Genomic DNA, 18,268 nt, shown 5'->3' on the forward strand with positions numbered 1-18,268 from the left:
AAGGCATCTTGATCTGGATGTGGTTTAAGAATTGACAAAAGTTTAATTTAAAAAGAGAGATCAGGATCTCCTAAATCCTTTTTTGTGGACTAAGTAGATAACTAATTATTATTTTAAATGACATTATTGGTTTTCGTAAAGCTTTTACCCTTAAAGATAAAATTTAAAGATCTCAACTTATTGATAAAGAGAATAAACATTAATTAGACAATTTCAGATTGAGAGTTTTTTTTCAACACAGTGTTTCATGCAAACGCAATGATCAGATTTAAAAACTCTATAAAGTAAGACAGACAAAGCTATATATACTACTATTAGATGCTACTAATCAACTCTAATCATATTCTTTTTAAAACTGGTTAAATTAAATGAGCTTGCTAAATTAACAAAAAAAATCCAAAATGCCTGATGGCCAATTAAGTAATTATAGAGCTATTATTTAAGTAATAGTGGAAGTTAGATAAAAGTTATATATATATAAATAAAAAAACTTATAGGATATGGCGTACCAAAAATAAAACAAAATAGATAAATAAATAAATGACTAGAAAATACAAAAATGATAATAATACAACAAAAATAAAATACAAGTATGTATAGCTTTGTCTGTCTACTTTATAGAGTTTTTAAATTGTGATCATTGCGAATTGTGTTGAATAAAAAATCTCAATTTGAAATTGTCTAATTAATGTTTATTTGCTCCTTATCAGTTGAGCTTTTTATTGTGGAATTATAAGTCACCATAAAGTTAATACAATTAAATAGAATAATATAAACAATTTCAAGTATTTTAAAATTTTATTTTCGAATCACTCTAAAAAGGGATCATCAGTTATTAATAAAATATTATTCAAATATGTTAGTTTTTTAGTAAACAAAATAATTAAAAAAAATTAAATCATAAAGTTGAACAAAAACTGTGTGGCGTTCTGTTGAATACAACCAAAAGGTAGTTAAAGCCTACACTTATACCTTTTAAAAAGTTGTGCAATGTAGTGTTAGTTTTATAAAAACGTTCATATTTTCTTTTGACCTTAGTATGCTTTTGTCAGCTTTGCATCCCTAAGTTTTAAAGTAGTAATTTTCATTAAATTAGAAACTTTAATTCTTTAGATTGTTTTTGTTTTTAGAGATTTTTTAATTGGATATATAGTTGACTAGGAGTATAAGAGTACTTTTTATATCATTAGAAGTCTTTAAAATTTAAATTGTGAAACAGAACAGTTTTATTTGAACTAAAATGAATGATGACCAAACCAAAGTCTAAAGTATTTAAATAATCTAATTAAAACAAATTTAATTTATAGTTGATATATCGTGATCATGTCAAAACTAAAACTAGATATCAGTTTTTTATTAAAATAAACCTTTTTAATCTGTATTTTTGTAATTTTAAACAGTTAGTTTTATATATGATGTTTATTTTTAAGCATTTGATTACATTTCAAACAACTAAATTACATGACAGAAAATAAATCAACAGTTAAATATAAAAGTAGCTGAATCTTACAATGATTTTTTGGGGAGTTGTTCTTGTAAGTTTACTTTAAAAAAAAAATAAAATAATTTAATGTTAATAATAAATAAATATCTTGTAAGTATCTTGTAAATTACAACACTTATTTAATTTTTAATTGAACATGTTTTGTCAGTTTCTGCAGTTTCTTTCTTCACTTTATGTTTTTATTTATGGATTTGTACACTCAAGTGAAGGAACGTCTGTTACAAATGGATTATTTTGCTGCATATTTGTAAGTCTCTTGTTGTTTCAATATTAAAACAGTTTTATTAGCCTAGTTAATTGTTTGTAAAGTTTAAAGTTTTTTGATTTTATATCTTAAATTTTACTAAATGCTAATTTTACTGATTTATTTTATTTGTGGTTTTAGTGAATTAAACATCAAACTTTTTGAACAATGTCAAAATAGTAAGTTATGTTATCTTATAAATAAGGTTAATAAATTGTGTTATTTCTTTTAAACATGAGTATATGGAAATGGTTAGAACTATAAAGTTATGATAAATCTTTTTTTTTATAATGGTTGTTAAAATATATAATATAACTTTAAAAACAAAATGTGTACTATATCTAATAAGTAATATATTTTATATAGTGCAATAACTTAAAAAATAAGTTTAAGCATAAGTTTTTATTTAAAAAGTCGTCATATTCTAATTAAAAAAAATTAGATTCTTTAAATAAATTCAAAATATATATGATAGTGACAAACTCAACAACTCACTGCAGTTTTTATAATATAAATTGTTTCAGGTATTTGCAGCTTATTTTGGTCATTTTGTTGCCCTGTGGTATGAAAAAGATTTGGTGAGTTGTATGATTTAATGGTTGTTAGTGTAACATGATAATAAAATTTACATTTATTACTTAACAAATTTTGTTTTTATCAAAAATATTTTGTTGAAATCAAAGCTTATGTAATTTATTAGTAATTATGAGTTCTGTTTAAAAGCTAAGTAAATGATAATATTTAGAAATACATAGATTTTTTGTTTAGTTAGTTTTGTAGGTGTATGTAATATAAAATTAGACGACTTTTATATGAGTTTTAAATGAAGTAAATTGATAAAACTCTTAAATTCTTAAGTAGGCATTTTTCTACTAGCACTAGTGTAAATTTGATCATTTTTTAAAACATAGTGAAAACCTTGTAAATTAAAAAAATATACTTTAATTAAGTTAATGGTTTTAGAACTCTTAAATAATTTTAGTTTGAATTTTTAATAAAAAATTTAAAGAAAGTTGTCCTTTAAAAGTCTTTAAAAAAAATAAAAAGATTCTAAGTTAAAGTCTCTTCAACTACATCTCAAATATAATATAGCGAGTCAAATTTTCACAAAGACATTTTTCCACAAAGGATCAAATATGCACAAAAGGACACTTTTGCTTGAAGACACTTTTGAACAAAGAGTCACTTCTTCACAAAGAGTTATTTTTGCACAAGAGTAAAAAAATAAAGAAGTTAAATGAAAGGAAAAACTAGGAAAAAAAATTAAAATTAATAAAAATTAATAAGAAAACAAAAAAAGAGACCGACCCAGGATAATGTTTAGAGATAACTTTGATAGTATAAAAAATTAACAAAAAAATATATTAAAAAAATTTCAACCCATGCAAAAGTGGCTTTATGTAGTAATTTCCCTTTGTGCAAAAGTGTCCTTTTGTTCATATTTGACACCTATCCCTCAATTATTTTTACTATTAACAACTAATTTGTATAATATATATGCTTTTAAAAGACTTTTAGTTCTCAACCCTCTCTTTTAAACAATTAAATTTGTTTTTTGTCATTTTGATAATTAAAAAAAAAAAGAAAAAACTCTTTATCAGACTAAAATAAATCTAATAAGATTTTAACACAACATGTTTTTCAACTGAATTTGATTACAAAATTACATGAACTTTCAGGTTAAGTTATAAATTAAAAGCTAAGAACTAATACAATGTTGTGTGTATCATTAAAACCTTAAAACTTTTTAGGTGCACTTAAAGTCTGCACTCAAAACACATGATTTTTATTTACTTATTACAAAACAGTTAATGATTTTAATTCAAGTCGGAAGTGCTATCTGTTCGATTGTCTTGGCACTAAGAAACTTGCACATGAAGTATTACTATGATAATCTTACGCATGTTAGTTTGTTATTATTCCAACCTATTTTTTTCTATTGTATAACTATCAACTTATATTTTTAAGTTATTTTTTTTTAAGTAAGTGATATATTAGTGTTTTAAAGTTTTTTATAATATTTATATCAATTTTTTTTTCATGTCAAAGAATGTTTTAAGTTTATTTTGATCTTTAAAAAGTTAGAAATGTACTTTGATTTTTTAGCTAAGACCCATTTCAAATTCCAGGATGAAATAAGTTTATCATGGTTTAAAAAAAGAAAACATTTAATACACATTTTATAGTTTTTTATCAAAGTTTCATACATTAAATAAGTATTTGTGATATAGTATAATTAATAAAAAGTATTATTAAGTAAATATATATTTATATAAATATATTACGTAAAAAGCAAGGTTTCCTAAAGGCCAAGTGGCTTCTTTTTTGGGGCCATGAGCAGTAAAGGGGTTACGGGGGGCCATGAGGTCATAATTTAAATCTTAAAATAGATACTCTGGTTCTGATAATGAAGAGCAAAAAAAAAAGTCTTAAGCGTTTTTAATGATAGTTTTTAGAGAAATCGTTTTGAAGGCGGCCACCCTTTTTTTTAACTTCTTTTAATCTTCTTTTTTTTTTGGGAATTTTGAAGAAAAAATTGGAAACCATCTACAATTAGCAGTTATTCAATTCTTTTTGTTTAACGTTTGTAAAGAATAAAACTCATCTGTTTTATTTACAATCAAAAAACTAAACGTAAATTAAAAAATAATAATTTTATGAGATAGCACAAATTATTGATTAAAGAGAGCAAACGATAAGTATATTGGAGTATGAAAAAAGACATAATCAGGGTTGCCACTCGGTCAGAAAAAGTCAGGACAAATTAAAAAAATGAAAAAGTCAGGAAAAAATGGGAGGGTTTGGAAAAAAGTCAGGAAAAGTAAGGAAATTTGATGAAATTTAAAAAAAAAGGAATATTTTGTCAGTTTAAATTTTCAAAGTTCCTTGTTTTCCAAAGCCTTCAAATGATAAAAATTAATTAAAAGTCCTTTAAAGTCAAAAAAAATTTCTAAAATTTTCCTAGAAATTTACAAAAATATTTAATTTTATTTCCAATGCCTTCATCTGGTATAAATTAATAAAATATCCTTTATAAAACTGCAAAAATTTTCTATTAACATATTGAACAAGTACCCTACTTAAATAAGCAGATTTTGTAAGCTATTTAGTTTTGATGATCTGTAGCAAGGACACTTCTATAGTGAAACTGATATATACAAAAAAGTTTATCTAGCATAATTTTAGAATCAAAAAGTTTTTTGTTTAAGTAAATACTTTAACTAAGCAGTTAGTTTAGTGTTTTATGTAACAAGTTAATGTGTATACTGAAGCGGAATGCAGACCAGATGAAGGAAACCATATCTACATTAGATGAAGAGGTTAAAGTGCTAATAAAAAGAAAAAGGAGAAAATAAATTTTAGTACATACATTAAAAAAAACAGTATTTGATTAAGTTCTTTATTGTTTTAATGTTTTAACTGTAAAAGTTTGTTATTATTTTAAGGTTTGAGTTGTGAAAGTTCTTTATTGATTTAAGGTTTTAATTGTAAAAATTTGTTATTGTTTGAAGATTTTAGTTGTGAAAGTTTGTTATTATTTCAAGGTTTTAATTGTAAGTTCCTTATATGTCGTTTGTTTATCTAGATCAGGGTTTCCCAAAGTGGGCCAAGTGGCCCCCTAGGGGGCCATGACAGATACTCAGGGGGCCATGAGCAGCAAAGGGGGAAGAGGGGGGGCCATGAGCAGTAAAGGAGCCACAGGGGGGTCATGAGGCCATAACTTGAAACTTACACTAGATATTCTTGAGTTGCAGATAAAGAGCAAAAAAAAAAAAAGGTCTTATGTGTATTGTATGGCAGTTTAGAAACTTACACTAGATATTCTTGAGTTTCAGATGAAGAGCAAAAAAAAAAAAAGTCTTATGTGTATTTTATTGTAGTTTATGAGTAATCTATATGTTGAAGGGGGCCATTATTTTTTCAAACTCTTTAAAGGGGGCCATTAGCTAAAAAGTTTGGGAAACCCTGATCAAGATACATTTATGCTAGGAAATGCTAAAAAATTGTGTCTTTTTTCAGACAAGCTGTGTTTATAAGGTAATAATACAAGTATCTTGCTGATAAGGCTGTTTATTACAAACATCAATCATACACAGATGGTTTAAGTGGTGTACTGGAAGTTTGATAATAGAATTCAGCAAAAAACTGTTCTTTTTAACATGTAACAAAATTATATTGAAAGCTTTATATAGTTTCTAGTGTTAGATTATGTATTTTAGAATTAAGTTTAATTTAAGAATTTGATTTAGAAAAGTCAGGAAAATTTTGGTAAAAAGTCAGGAAAGAAGTTTGATGATAGAATTCAGCGACAAACTGTTGTTTTTAACCTGTTTTAAATTTAGATTGAAAATTTTATATAGTTTCAAGTGTTAGATTATGTATTTTAGAAAAGTTTGATTAAGAGTTTGATTTAGAAAAGTCAGGAAAATTTTGGTAAAAAGTCAGGAAAGAAGTTTGATGATAGAATTCAGCGACAAACTGTTGTTTTTAACCTGTTTTAAATTTAGATTGAAAATTTTATATAGTTTCAAGTGTTAGATTATGTATTTTAGAAAAGTTTGATTAAGAGTTTGATTTAGAAAAGTCAGGAAAATTTTGGTAAAAAGTCAGGAAAAGTCAGGAAATTTTTCTCAGCTTGATCAGTGGCAACCATGCATAATAAAGTTAAGGACATATAGGGGTCTAAACTCATTGTTCAAAAAAAGCTCAATTCTATAGTATGCATTTTATACTTATAGAGCATGAAAATTTATAAACTTTTAGATATATTTAGTTTAGTAAAAAGCTTTCAATACCAAAGTATACAGGGAGAATTTTTAATGCAAATTTTCATAAATTTGTCAAAAGATATTTTCTTCTTCATTTCTTTAGCAGCCAACCCCAATTTTTTTAGTAAGTATTCCTTACCTCTTAATAAAAATTTGTATTGTATTAGTTATAAAAAATATCAAACAAAAATTGATGACCAACAATAATATTTTTTTTGTTTTTTTCAAGGTTAAAGTATAGTCATATTAAGAACTAAAAATGTCCTACATTACTAATCTTTATTAGTAATTAAAATTTAGTAAAAGCAATTGCTAGAAAACTGCAGGAGAAAAAGGTTTAATAAAGTAGATTTCTCATTAGTTTTTGTAATCTAGTTCTTCCATAACGAAACTATTGAGCTCTTTAACTATGTACCCTTATACCTCAAAAAATAATTTGTTGGCTTTTAATGGTCAAAAAAGCTGCTGCCTAAAATAAAGATCTTCAAAATGAGGCCAACTTAAATAAAAAACCCATCTATTTATGCCATGAGCTGTTGGTATACTGAGATATTGATAAGTTTTTGTAAAAATAAAAAAAATCCTTCAAACTAATACAATAAAACTCAAGTCTTTTTTTCCAGACATTTTTATGTTTTTGGTGATAAAATGTAGCTAAAAAGTTATTTGTTCACAACTTATAAAATGTAGGATAAAGATATTAAAACTCTACATTAAACATTCTGTTAAATCCACATTTTTTAGAGTGAAGAAAATGTTTAATACCATTTTTTTCAAAATTTATTTAGAATTACAAAAGCTGCATGCTTTATATTTTATTTCAAATGCTCACAAAATAGAAAACAATCAGTTTTAAAAGCTATTTTTAGCTAGAATTTAGCAATTCGTCTTTTTACACTTTCAACTGCTTCATGCAACTTATTCTGTGGTTTTTGGCTCAAACTTTTGACCATTTCCACAGTTGTGTGATGAACTCAGGTTTTAATATGGTACAGACATTTAAGTCCATATGGTCGAGATCGCACAACAAAAAGGCTACATTCCTTTCTGGAAACTGTCTCTGTTAATTTTTGATTTTCTGGAGGTGTAGTGCAGGGTTCGTGCGCGTCAGGCTAAATCAGGCTAAGTCCGGCTAATCAGTTTTTTGAAAAAGTTGAAAAACGTCAGGCTAAATCAGTTTTTTATTTAAAATTTGAGAATCTCAGTTTTTCTCAGTTCAAATGCCACATAAATTATTGATTAAAAAGAATCAAGAAATCTTTTAAGATCAAATTAAGATGTGATTTTATTTCTAAATAATGATTTAGTTATTAAAGAAAAGTCAGTCAGTATTTGTAAATATAAATGCTTGAAACCTTATGTTGAATCTCTAAAAATTTTTTATGAATCTTCATTATTTTGTTTTGAGTAGATTTATATACGTCATAATTATTGAAATTCATAAAAAAAATACAGTTTAAACATTAGAGTATATTTCAACAACTTAGGCTGTTTGTTTGAATTTCAATATTCGTGTAAGCGTTTCATTTTAAATTTTAATAAAACACGACAGTGCACGTCGTTTTTATATAAATCTTTTGGTTATAATGTTTTTACTTAGTGCCTAATTAAATTGAGCAATTTTGTTTAGTAATATATATTAAATTTTTACACTAGTGTTAGATATAACACTTGTTTTTAAACTTATCACTGAATTTGTTATGTTAAGGGCATAGGGGGGGGTCAATCACCTTTTTCACAATTTAGTCTTAGATATTGAGTTGTAACTAAGCTATGAGTTGCTTTTTGCAGACTTTTAAAGCTCAATATGTTTTTGAGATAAAGCTAGTTTGAAGTTGGAGACTACAATAGTACTAATTAAGACCCCTCAATATCTAAAATGACTTCTAAAAGGGATTTTCCTTACTTTGAAAAAATGTCAGGCTAAATTGGTTCCAAGTCAGGCTAAATAAAAAAATTCGCGCACGAACCCTGGTAGTGGGAAATCGAAAAGAACTGTTATGATGTAAGGTAAAATGTTCACTTTTAAGTAGCTTTTTCATAACATTTAAGGTGGGGGTCATAATGCCGTTAATGTGCACATTTGTGTTAATTATTGTCAAAAATTTTTTCACAAAAATCAGAGGTGATTTTAACATTTCAAAGTGGAGCCCAGTGACACAGTGTTGGATAGTAGTGGTAATAATCAATTGAAATTTCTTGAGGAAGCCAAGGAAAAGTCTCAGGCAAGCACTCTATTGTTTTGTGAATTGAACATTGCTTCACAATCAATAATTTTTCTCATCTAAAAATAAATATTTTAGCAAATTCTAAAGAAGACCAGCTCTTTGTTTATTCAACTAAATAATTTTTTCTTGAGTGACAAGGAAGTAAGCTTAGCATTTTTACAACTACCCTCATTGATTTCGGGTCTGTTTTAATATCCAAACAATTTTTATAATAGAGTGTTTTGGGCCCCTCCCTGCAATCTCTTGAACAGCAATATGAGCAAGGAAATAGTTTTTTTTTTCACATTTTATCATAAACTGTGGATTTTGGTTACTGCATTATATTTGATGTTAGCATCCCTTGCAATAAAGTCGAATAATGGTATTGTTCTTAATCATTATAACAGCATTCTTACCCTCTCTTAAATAGCATTGATGTTGCTTTTGTACAACTAGCTTTACCACAACTTTTGAACATAGGTGTTCACTTAATCACAATCTTCTTTGTTGCCTTAATCTTTTTTACTTTTCATTGCATCATGAACACATTATTATAGTTGCTTTATTATATTTAACATTGGCTTCCCATGCAATAAAGTCCAATAGTAGCTTTAACTCTTAATCATTTAAACAGAAAATTTTTATTTGAAATCTGAAAAAATAATATAATTGACATGAAATAAACTTTAACAAGACCGTTAGTATATTACCAATAAATCTTGAAACATAAGTCTTCAAATAGGTTAATAGAATTTGAATATTGAAATGGTTCTGTAAACATTTTCCAAACCTGTATAAGTATATATAAATAAATTTAGTTTTGTTTAAATTAGTTTTATAAGTATTTGTTTTATATACAGGATTGCCAAAAAAACCTGAAATTTGAGAAATTTTGACTACTTATAACTATTTTATCATGTTCAGTAGTAAATTTCGATTTTGACACAAAAATCTATCATATAGATTGAAGATTTTTGTCATCATCAAAAAAAATTATCCAAAAACACATTTGTAGCTTTACAGTATCTTTTCAAATGTTTTTATACTATTTAAACAGTTTTTAACCTTAAAATTTAACTTAAAACTAAATTTAGACCCAAAATGTGTACTTATAAAATTCTGGAAAAAATTTTGAAAACCTAGAGAAAATTTGCCAAAAAACATTTGGCAACCCTGTATATATAAAACTATTTAAGTTCAACCAAAACAAGAATATTTTTAAAAGCTTACAGAAATAAAAACCTTTCAAAATCTTTTTATTTTCTTCTTATTTTTGTTTTAAATTAATAAATTTTTCACTTCTAGCATAGAGTGTTAAGTGAAGATGAAATAAAACAAGAGAAAATCATTGCTATTTGGCCATAGGTTCCATAATAAATTCATTTAATTGCACTATGGATCTGTAAACTTAATGCTGAATTTGGAAATAAAGTTAGTTTACTAAAATATTAATAAATATAGTTGCTTATAAACGAAATTTAACTAAAAAATTTTGTATTGAAAATATAATTTTGGATTTATGATTATGTTTTATAAAAAAATTAAAGAGTGTTAAAATTAAAGTATTTTGATTAAGTTAAAAGCATTTTGTTCAAAAAGTTTTTATTAGAAAAATGCATTTGTATAAAATGTAGCTATTTAATTACTCTATCTAATACTTCAATATTCTTAGGATAAAAACAATTCTGAAAATAGAGCACCAACCAATGGTATAGTACAAGATATAGACGGTAATTAAGCTTTTATTTTACCTAATTAATTTTTTAAAGGTTTTTTTATTTTTTATTATCAGAATTAAGTAATAGTTAAAAAAAATTATTTGCACTTTTCAAATTTTATCCAAAACAATTTATCTATTCACTTTAGTAATGGTATGAAAATATGTAATCAGTATGCATTGCAGGTTAGGTGTCTATTAAAATGGCAACATTTGAGTTTCAATTTCTTTTTTTTTTACGTTTGGCAGATATCACCAAAACAACCTGTGCAAAACTTTAGATAGTTCGAAGAAAAAATTCAGGCAAGCACTCAAATGAATTTTGAAAACCACTCAAATGCTGTATGGGACTTTTAAAGTGCAACCTTACAGTTTTCAGCTAGAAATTGTTTTACACGTGGCAATTATTACAAACTATTGCTTTTTGATTTCTTGATTTTTTGAAAGAAAAAATGAAATGAAAAGATTATTCAAAAAGAGATAGAAATTACATTTAATCGAGAAGTTTCTCCATGACACCTTCTTAAGTTGTCTTGAATTGTGCACAATATGTTGTGATAATTCCACATGTAAAAAAATTAGTTGAAAAATGCAAGATTGCATTTTTCGGTCCCATACAAGTTTGCATGTGGTATATTCAAATAATCCGATGGTGCTTATGCAAAAGTTTGTTAAAATTATTATCATTTTGCACATAAATTTTTGTGATATTTGCCAAATGTTAAAAAAAGAGTTGAAAACTAAAAGGTCGCAGTTTTTGTTAGCACCCTACCCTAGTTAAAAGTAAGTACAATTTTTTCTATCATAAATAGAATTGCTTCAAGAACTTAGAACCAAAATAAAAGTTTTCAGCACTGCTAAAAAACTTGAATTTGACAATTTAGGTTAAGAAATCTAGAAACGTTAAATTTAACAAATTTTGAAAAATAAATCAAAAATTTTAAACAATGGTTACATGTTAAGTAGTGAAATTCCGATTTTACACAAAAATCAATCATATAGATAAATTCATATAAATTCAATCATATAGATAAATTTTGTTTTCATCATAAGTATTTATTTTTATTTACAAACACTTTTGAAGTGGGTTTATAGATTCTTTTTAATGTTTTCATACTATTTAAGACAGTTATTTACCTTAAACTTAATTTATACCAAAAATAGACACATCAACTTTCACTTTCAAAACCCTGGGAAAAGTTTCTCATTAATTGGGGACCCTGTGTTTTGTTCAAATAGTCAAAGCTTTTTTTACAAGATAAAAAAAAACTTTTGTTCTTATATGTAATATTTAAGTAATAACTATAAAAACTTTGAATGATGTAGAATTTTGTATTTAATTTGTTAACATATGTTCAACTTTCTCACAAATATTATACATTGAATTATAGAACACAATTTTTGATTAAAAGTTTTATTCGAAATTAAAAAGCTTATTAAAGTCCTATATACTGTTTTTGGATTGTTATTGTTCAAACTATTAACATTTTTTTTTTAATTTTTCAAACACTTACACGTTTAACTTTAAAAAAAGTGGTTTAAGTTTTTTTGCAATCTCAATTTTCTTAAAGCTACAAAAACTATTAGAAAAATATATAAAATAAGTAAAGATTAAAGATTGCTGTTTAAAAGGCAATATTGTGTTAAAATTACTTTTTACTTTTTCAGTTTGCATTTTCCATAATAAAGTTTGTTGAACTTACCAACTTTATATCACAAAATCTACTAAAAACTTTGTTGAGTAGTAAAAATTATCTGGTAGCTGCATTGAAAGAAAGTAAACATGTAAAATACCACCATAGAGATACTTTTATCGTGCAAACAATTAAGCTTTCATTGAAATTATATATAGTTTTTTTATTGAGCTAATCTTTTATGTTGACCTTAGGAGCTTTAGTGTTGTTTTGAAATTTGGATAAAATTTTCCCACAAAGCAAGCTAAGATTTCTAAATCAAAAAATTTAGTTTAGTAAACTTTCCATGAAATACTGTTTTACTTAGTAACATCTTTTTGATAATTTCTCAAAATTTTAGTCCACAAATGCTAACTAAAAACTTGTTTTTTAGAACAACTAGAAAATGATATGTAAATTGTAAGTGTTTTGTTCTTAACTTTATTGTACAATTAGAAAGCACAAGTTTTTCAAGTTTAAAAATGCATTCATATGGTTTATATAAAAATGTTTTTAAGTTAAGAACTACAGAGTGATTTATATAATCGTTGACTAATTTTAAATTAATGTATTTAGTAAAAAGTACTAAACACATATTGTAACAATAAAAATTATAATTAAGTTTAAACTAAGAGGACTATGATAAAATAAAACTTTTTTTTGATATTATGAATCTTTTTGATTTTTATTATTTATCTGAAATTATAAACCAAGGCATACTGAATTTTCTGGATTTAGCTCATTTGCTTAGAAGAAATGTCTTATTACAACCAACACTTTTGATGACCTAGAGAAAAGTTTCAGACCATTTCGGCAATTCTGCTCGTTTTTTAACTAATTGATTTCTCCTTACCTTTTATTGAAAGCTTTTATCAAATATCTTATCTGGAAGTATTTATCTTTAATAAAGATTTTTTTTTGAATTTTTCTCCCTGGACGGGTGTAAGTTTCTTAAAAAAAATTATAACATGGAAAACTGTAGATTCTGCCAGGATAATTATAAATAATAAAATAATTAATTTTCTTCAAGTTTGTCTCTTTCCTGCGCAAAAATGCTGAGCTATTGCCTCTTTTTGCTCGTGTAAGTTGCAAGTTACAGTTCTAACACAAAAATTTACACCAATGCTTTTTTAGTTTAGAAAACAAAGTAGTATTTAAATTATATTTATATTCAAGTTGAAAAAAGTTTAACAACTTTTAGTTTTTTCCTGCACACAGTGTTATAATTGTAACAAGTTCCTGTGGAATGTATGTCTAAATAAATTGTATTAATTATTAGAACTAACAATTATATAAACGTAAACTATGCGAAATACTTTCTATTTAGTCCTTTTTTTTATTTAGATTTGCTTTTATTTCAACAGTTGAAGCCTCCTCAAACAGCTTGAGCGATTTTGCCACCGACGACCAGTTGCTAGGCGACGATGATTTCATTCATCTGGAACCATCGGCTCAGCCAATCAGCGTTGAGAACAGTTTGTTCCACCAGTCGCAGAAGAGCCTCTGCCGCGTTTTGCAGATCTTGAAATGCCTCCGCCAAAATACGAAGACATTTTCAAAACTACTGCTGAATAGATAAAAAGGTTCATTTTGTTTTAATTTTGTTTAATAAGTTTTGGGTGCTAATACGAAATGCGACCTTGAAGTTTTCAGCTAGAAAATAATGATATATAGAAAACATAAAAACACCATGTGCAAAATTTTAGGTTATTGAGAATGGCTCTTACAGAGGCTACCTTTGAATTTTTTGAAAAACATAATGTAAAATATATAGAAATTAAAAAAAAACGACTTTAAAAGTTTTAAGCTGATAATTGTTTTAATGTGATAGTTAACACAGAAACATGCTGTGCAAAATTTAAGTTTTTGAAGAAAGTTTGTATGGTGGCAGTTCTTTATTTTATGATGTTTTTGTATCATATTTTGTATTTTTTTATGCAACAGGGTTCTTTCAGAAAATAATAATAGCTTCTTTATATAAGTTATTTATACAGTTATAAAAGTTATTATATACAATAGTATATTAAAATTAGTAAAACTTTGGCGTGAAACTTTTAATATTTTACTTAACATTTTGTAATGATGTTTATTGTACATTCACTTTAATTTTAAAATATAAATTGCTTATCATATCTAAAGTTGTACAAAATTTGATTTTTGAAATAGCTTTGCAATGTAATAAAGTATTTAAAAATTTATGTACAAGAAAATTTATCAAAATTGAAATTATTTTTAACAGTACCGTCACTAAACTCTTTGGAATTCACCATTCGTTCAATCAACTTGAAACATGCATATTGGTATCACTTTTTTTTGGTATGAAATATGCTTGAAAAATATTTGCGGATCAATATTTTTGCATTACGTTTCTTTAAGCTGGTTTTTCCCAACTGCTTCTTTCTGTACAACATCATATTTGAACTTGTTACTTTTTCTGTAATCTTGTCTACTTGCTGCTTTTCCCCAGGTGTCTTCACAGTTGTGTACTGATATTTTTACCTTAATCTTAATGTGTATTGTGTTTGTCTAAATAAAAAATAATTGAAAAAATTTTTATATTTAACGTTTTTTTTTTCAAAACTTGTCATACACAACTATTGATATAAATTTAAATTTATACATGTTAAAATTTTTGATTGTTTGTTTTTTAATCCAAATATTTTTAGCTTTTTTTATGTGCTTACTTAGATTTTAAAATTTAATTAGAATTTGGTGGTGGTGTCTACTTTATTTTTTCCAAGTTTTTGTTCTTTTAACTGTTGCGGAATTTGAGATGATTTAAAAACTTTTTTGAAACATTTAAACTCAACTTTTTTAGTTTTAATAAATGTTTTTGTTTTTTATTCCGATTAGTTTTGAGTGTTTTTTAATCATGAAGTAGTATTTTTAGATTTTATAAAATGTAAAATGTGAACATCTTAACTAATTTTTATTATTTAGTTTTTCTTTAAACTTAAATTGAATACATAAATTTAAAACATTATTGCAGTTATCAAGAATTAAAAGGTTGGTTATAGTTTTGAACTTAAAAATTTTAATACTCAAAGTTGTATTCATTATGTTTTTTTTTTTTCTATTTTGATTCTTAATTTCTAAAGTTCTTTTGGTTTTTGAAAATAAATTGGATTTTATTTTTGACATTGTATAAACATGTATGCATTTACATTAAAGTATTAAGATTAAATTTCTTGTATTTAGCTAATTTTTAACTTAAATAATAAATTCAATGTTTTTACAATTTGATTTTATTCCGTAGAGTCTAACTTATTAGATCCTTTTGATCGCTTAACAAAAATTATTAACTTTCAAGATTTATAAGTGAAATAGTCAGTAAGCTCAAAAAGCTTCTTATAAAAGGTGCAAACCAACAAGACGTAAATGATATTAGCCCTCCTTTTAGTTTTCACCTCCTTTTATAAATAACCTTCTTTAGTTTTTTGTCCAACATTATTTTTTTAATCTATTAAGTGAAGCATTTTTATACTTTCAGATAAAGAAACTTTTCAGTACTTTTAAAGTTGTTACGTTTTAACTTTTTAAACAACCTTAGGGATGTTTTATGAAAACCTGAGATCGCTAGCTTAAAAAAATTAGGTAGATTTTTTATAAAATATTTAAATCCTTGATAGAATTAAGTTGAAGAATTTTTAGCCCCAACGTTTGTATCGAGAACTTTTGACTGTTGAACTATTGAGAAAGTTTGAATATATGTGTTCAAAAAAGTGACATATGTTTATTACTCAAAGCTTTTATATTAAATTTTGTAAAAAAATTCCTTTAGTCCCGTTTGTCCTAAGAGTATGTAATACTTAGAAATATTCAAATTCTTATAAATTCTTTTTAAAATCAATGAACATAAGTACATAATGTAATATTTTTAAAATAACACTATTTTTTTTTGATTTTAGAGTCTTTAACTTCAATGTATAGAAAAACAAACAATTTAAAGTAAAAAAACTTCTGCTACCATCGTACGCAAAATAGTAAATTACAATAAAAGTCCAAGTCCGTAGCTTTTTATGAGGAACTGCTTAGTCTTACAGATAATAAACTTCTCCAGCCACATTATTTAAAAATATACGAATTAAAGCACGCAAAAGCCAACTTGTAATGAAACATGCTTGAAGTAGGCACTTTTATGAAAGAGCATATTTGTAAACATTTACAGTTTACTGAACCAAAAAAAGCTCAAACATTTGGTTACAGGACTTGGTGCACGAATAAACCTTTCGGTTATCGAGTCTGACACACAGATACCTTTTATCGTTTTGTCCAGGACCAAAAGCTGAAGTAAAATTAGCACGCCAACAATTTTACTTTGATCACTGGTTTAAGTAAGAATTTTTTCAGTGGTTGCTCTTCAACCAAATAACTGTAATCTCTGCTCAAATATTTAAGTACAAAGTATCTGCGCTTAGAAACATTTTTTTTAACCAAGGTAGAACATTCAAAGAAACTATTAGGTTTCATGTATGGAATACCTTAAATTTTCATTAATATTTATTTCTGTATCAACTTAAATTTGAATTGAAATAGTTTTATTGTTTTTTATCCTCCTAAGGTTCTATTTAATTTATCTGCCACTTAGGAACGGAATTTAAAAGATTTTGAGCATTATAAATCTGTCTTAAATAATTTTTCGGATTAACATTTGTAGTTTAGGTTTAAAAGAACTTAAGCTGAATAAAAAAATATCAAAATAGCATAAACTTTCTCGGAAAAGTGTTCTTTTAGTCTGCACTAACACATTTTTCTTTTAAATTTACTCCTTTAATGTTTAACTACAAACTGATAATAACAGTTTTTCAACTGACCAACATTTAAAAGGGAAACAACTTTGGTTTAGGTGGCATAAAAGCTCTCAGAAAGATATTTACTTTGGTAAAGTTTATATGAAAAAAAAACACTTAAGTAGTCTTGAGCTAGCAGTTTAATAAAAAATAATTTATGCAAATTGCAAATTAAGTATACGTTAACATTGTTATGTATTTAAAAAAACAAAATTCAAAGTTTAGATTTAAATAAAACATATTGTTAGTTTTATGTTCTTTAGTATTTTAACGCTGTTTAAGTGTTTTTAAAGGATTTTAAAAGCTGCTATTAGTTTTACAACTTTTTGTTATTGTTTGTTAAATAAAATTTAGTTAATTAAACCTCAGCTGCAAAGGTGAAACCTACCTGTCCTGTTTTTAGAAAAATGTGCTCCTTGATTAGTGTTTTACTGAACTTATACATTTAGTTTTTGTTTTACTTTAGTACTATACCATGACATCTTTGAACTTATTTACATTCTGGTAATTTTGTAAAACAGATAATTAAGCAGTTACAAAAGATTGTAAAAAAAAATAATTTAATAATTTAATATTTATGACTTTTTATTATTTAAAATTTTCATTTTAAATATATTATACAATGACTAAGCAAGTAGTTGTCATCTCAACTTTTAAGTCTAGTGTCAACAGTCTTCTTTTAAATAGTTTAATAAATATATAATTTCCATAAAAAAAAAGACATGAGCTTTTAATAAACAGATTATAATTACTTGTAATTCTACAATATCTCGCTCGTCTTACTTACAGTTGATAACTTGTGTTGTTCAATTAAAACTAATCATAATAAAAAACATACTCTTTTAGTACAAAATTTAATACATACTTTTGTTGAACTTTACTTGAATATAGTTGTGTAATGATGCAAATTATAAACTGTTATAAAAATTAACAGTATTTTTAAGTTTCGACTGACTAAAAGTTACATAACAAAATATTTTGAATAGTTTTTGATATCAAAAAATTTAAAGCAATTTTAAATTTAGATGGTGTTATGTGTTTATGCTAAACGATTTCCATTTATTTATGAATTAAGAATTTTTTCAGTCTTTAACTTTATTAAAATTTTTCGGTACCAAAGTGTTTATTGTTATAGATATAGATACTGTTTAGTTCATTAAAGTTATAAAGTTTTTTTGATTTTAAAACTAGTACGTAATGCTTGAACTGCTAAAGAAAGTATTTGTTCGTTTCTATAAACACTTATTTCAATAATATAACTAAAAGATACTGACAGTTAAATTAACATTTTAAAATAGAGTTTCTATTAAATTTTTTTTTTATACATGTCGATCCTTATTGACGTTTTAAAGCTTAAAAAGTTT

At 25.3% G+C, this 18,268-nt stretch overlaps 1 protein-coding gene and 1 long non-coding RNA gene across 2 annotated transcripts; both read left to right on the forward strand.

The window, feature by feature from the left end:
- Positions 1–1,640: 1,640 nt before the first annotated feature.
- On the forward strand, positions 1,641–10,104 carry LOC145846754 (uncharacterized). Its single transcript, XM_082953373.1, has 4 exons — positions 1,641–1,751; positions 2,273–2,326; positions 3,557–3,652; positions 10,030–10,104. The coding sequence occupies exons 1-4, from the start codon at positions 1,641–1,643 to the stop codon at positions 10,087–10,089; spliced, it is 321 nt and encodes a 106-aa protein (XP_082809499.1). The 3' UTR covers positions 10,090–10,104.
- Positions 10,105–10,396: 292 nt separating this feature from the next.
- LOC145846755 (uncharacterized) lies at positions 10,397–14,724 on the forward strand. The gene is made up of 3 exons (XR_014370875.1): positions 10,397–10,454; positions 13,479–13,697; positions 14,354–14,724. It is a non-coding gene; the product is annotated as an uncharacterized LOC145846755 (long non-coding RNA).
- The last annotated feature ends 3,544 nt before the right edge of the window (positions 14,725–18,268 follow it).

This window comes from Thalia democratica, unplaced genomic scaffold, assembly GCF_965202585.1.
Source record: "Thalia democratica unplaced genomic scaffold, ktThaDemo2.hap1.1 HAP1_SCAFFOLD_608, whole genome shotgun sequence".
Classification (NCBI taxonomy): Eukaryota; Metazoa; Chordata; class Thaliacea; order Salpida; family Salpidae; genus Thalia; species Thalia democratica.

Bases quoted from the DNA above. Each gene is read 5' to 3' on its own strand.
- LOC145846754 (XM_082953373.1), top strand. From the start codon at position 1,641: ATGTTTTGTCAGTTTCTGCAGTTTCTTTCTTCACTTTATGTTTTTATT. The intron at 1,752-2,272 runs GTAAGTCTCTTG...AAATTGTTTCAG, and splicing joins GATTATTTTGCTGCATATTT to GTATTTGCAGCTTATTTTGG. The intron at 3,653-10,029 runs GTTAGTTTGTTA...TTTCACTTCTAG, and splicing joins ACTATGATAATCTTACGCAT to CATAGAGTGTTAAGTGAAGA.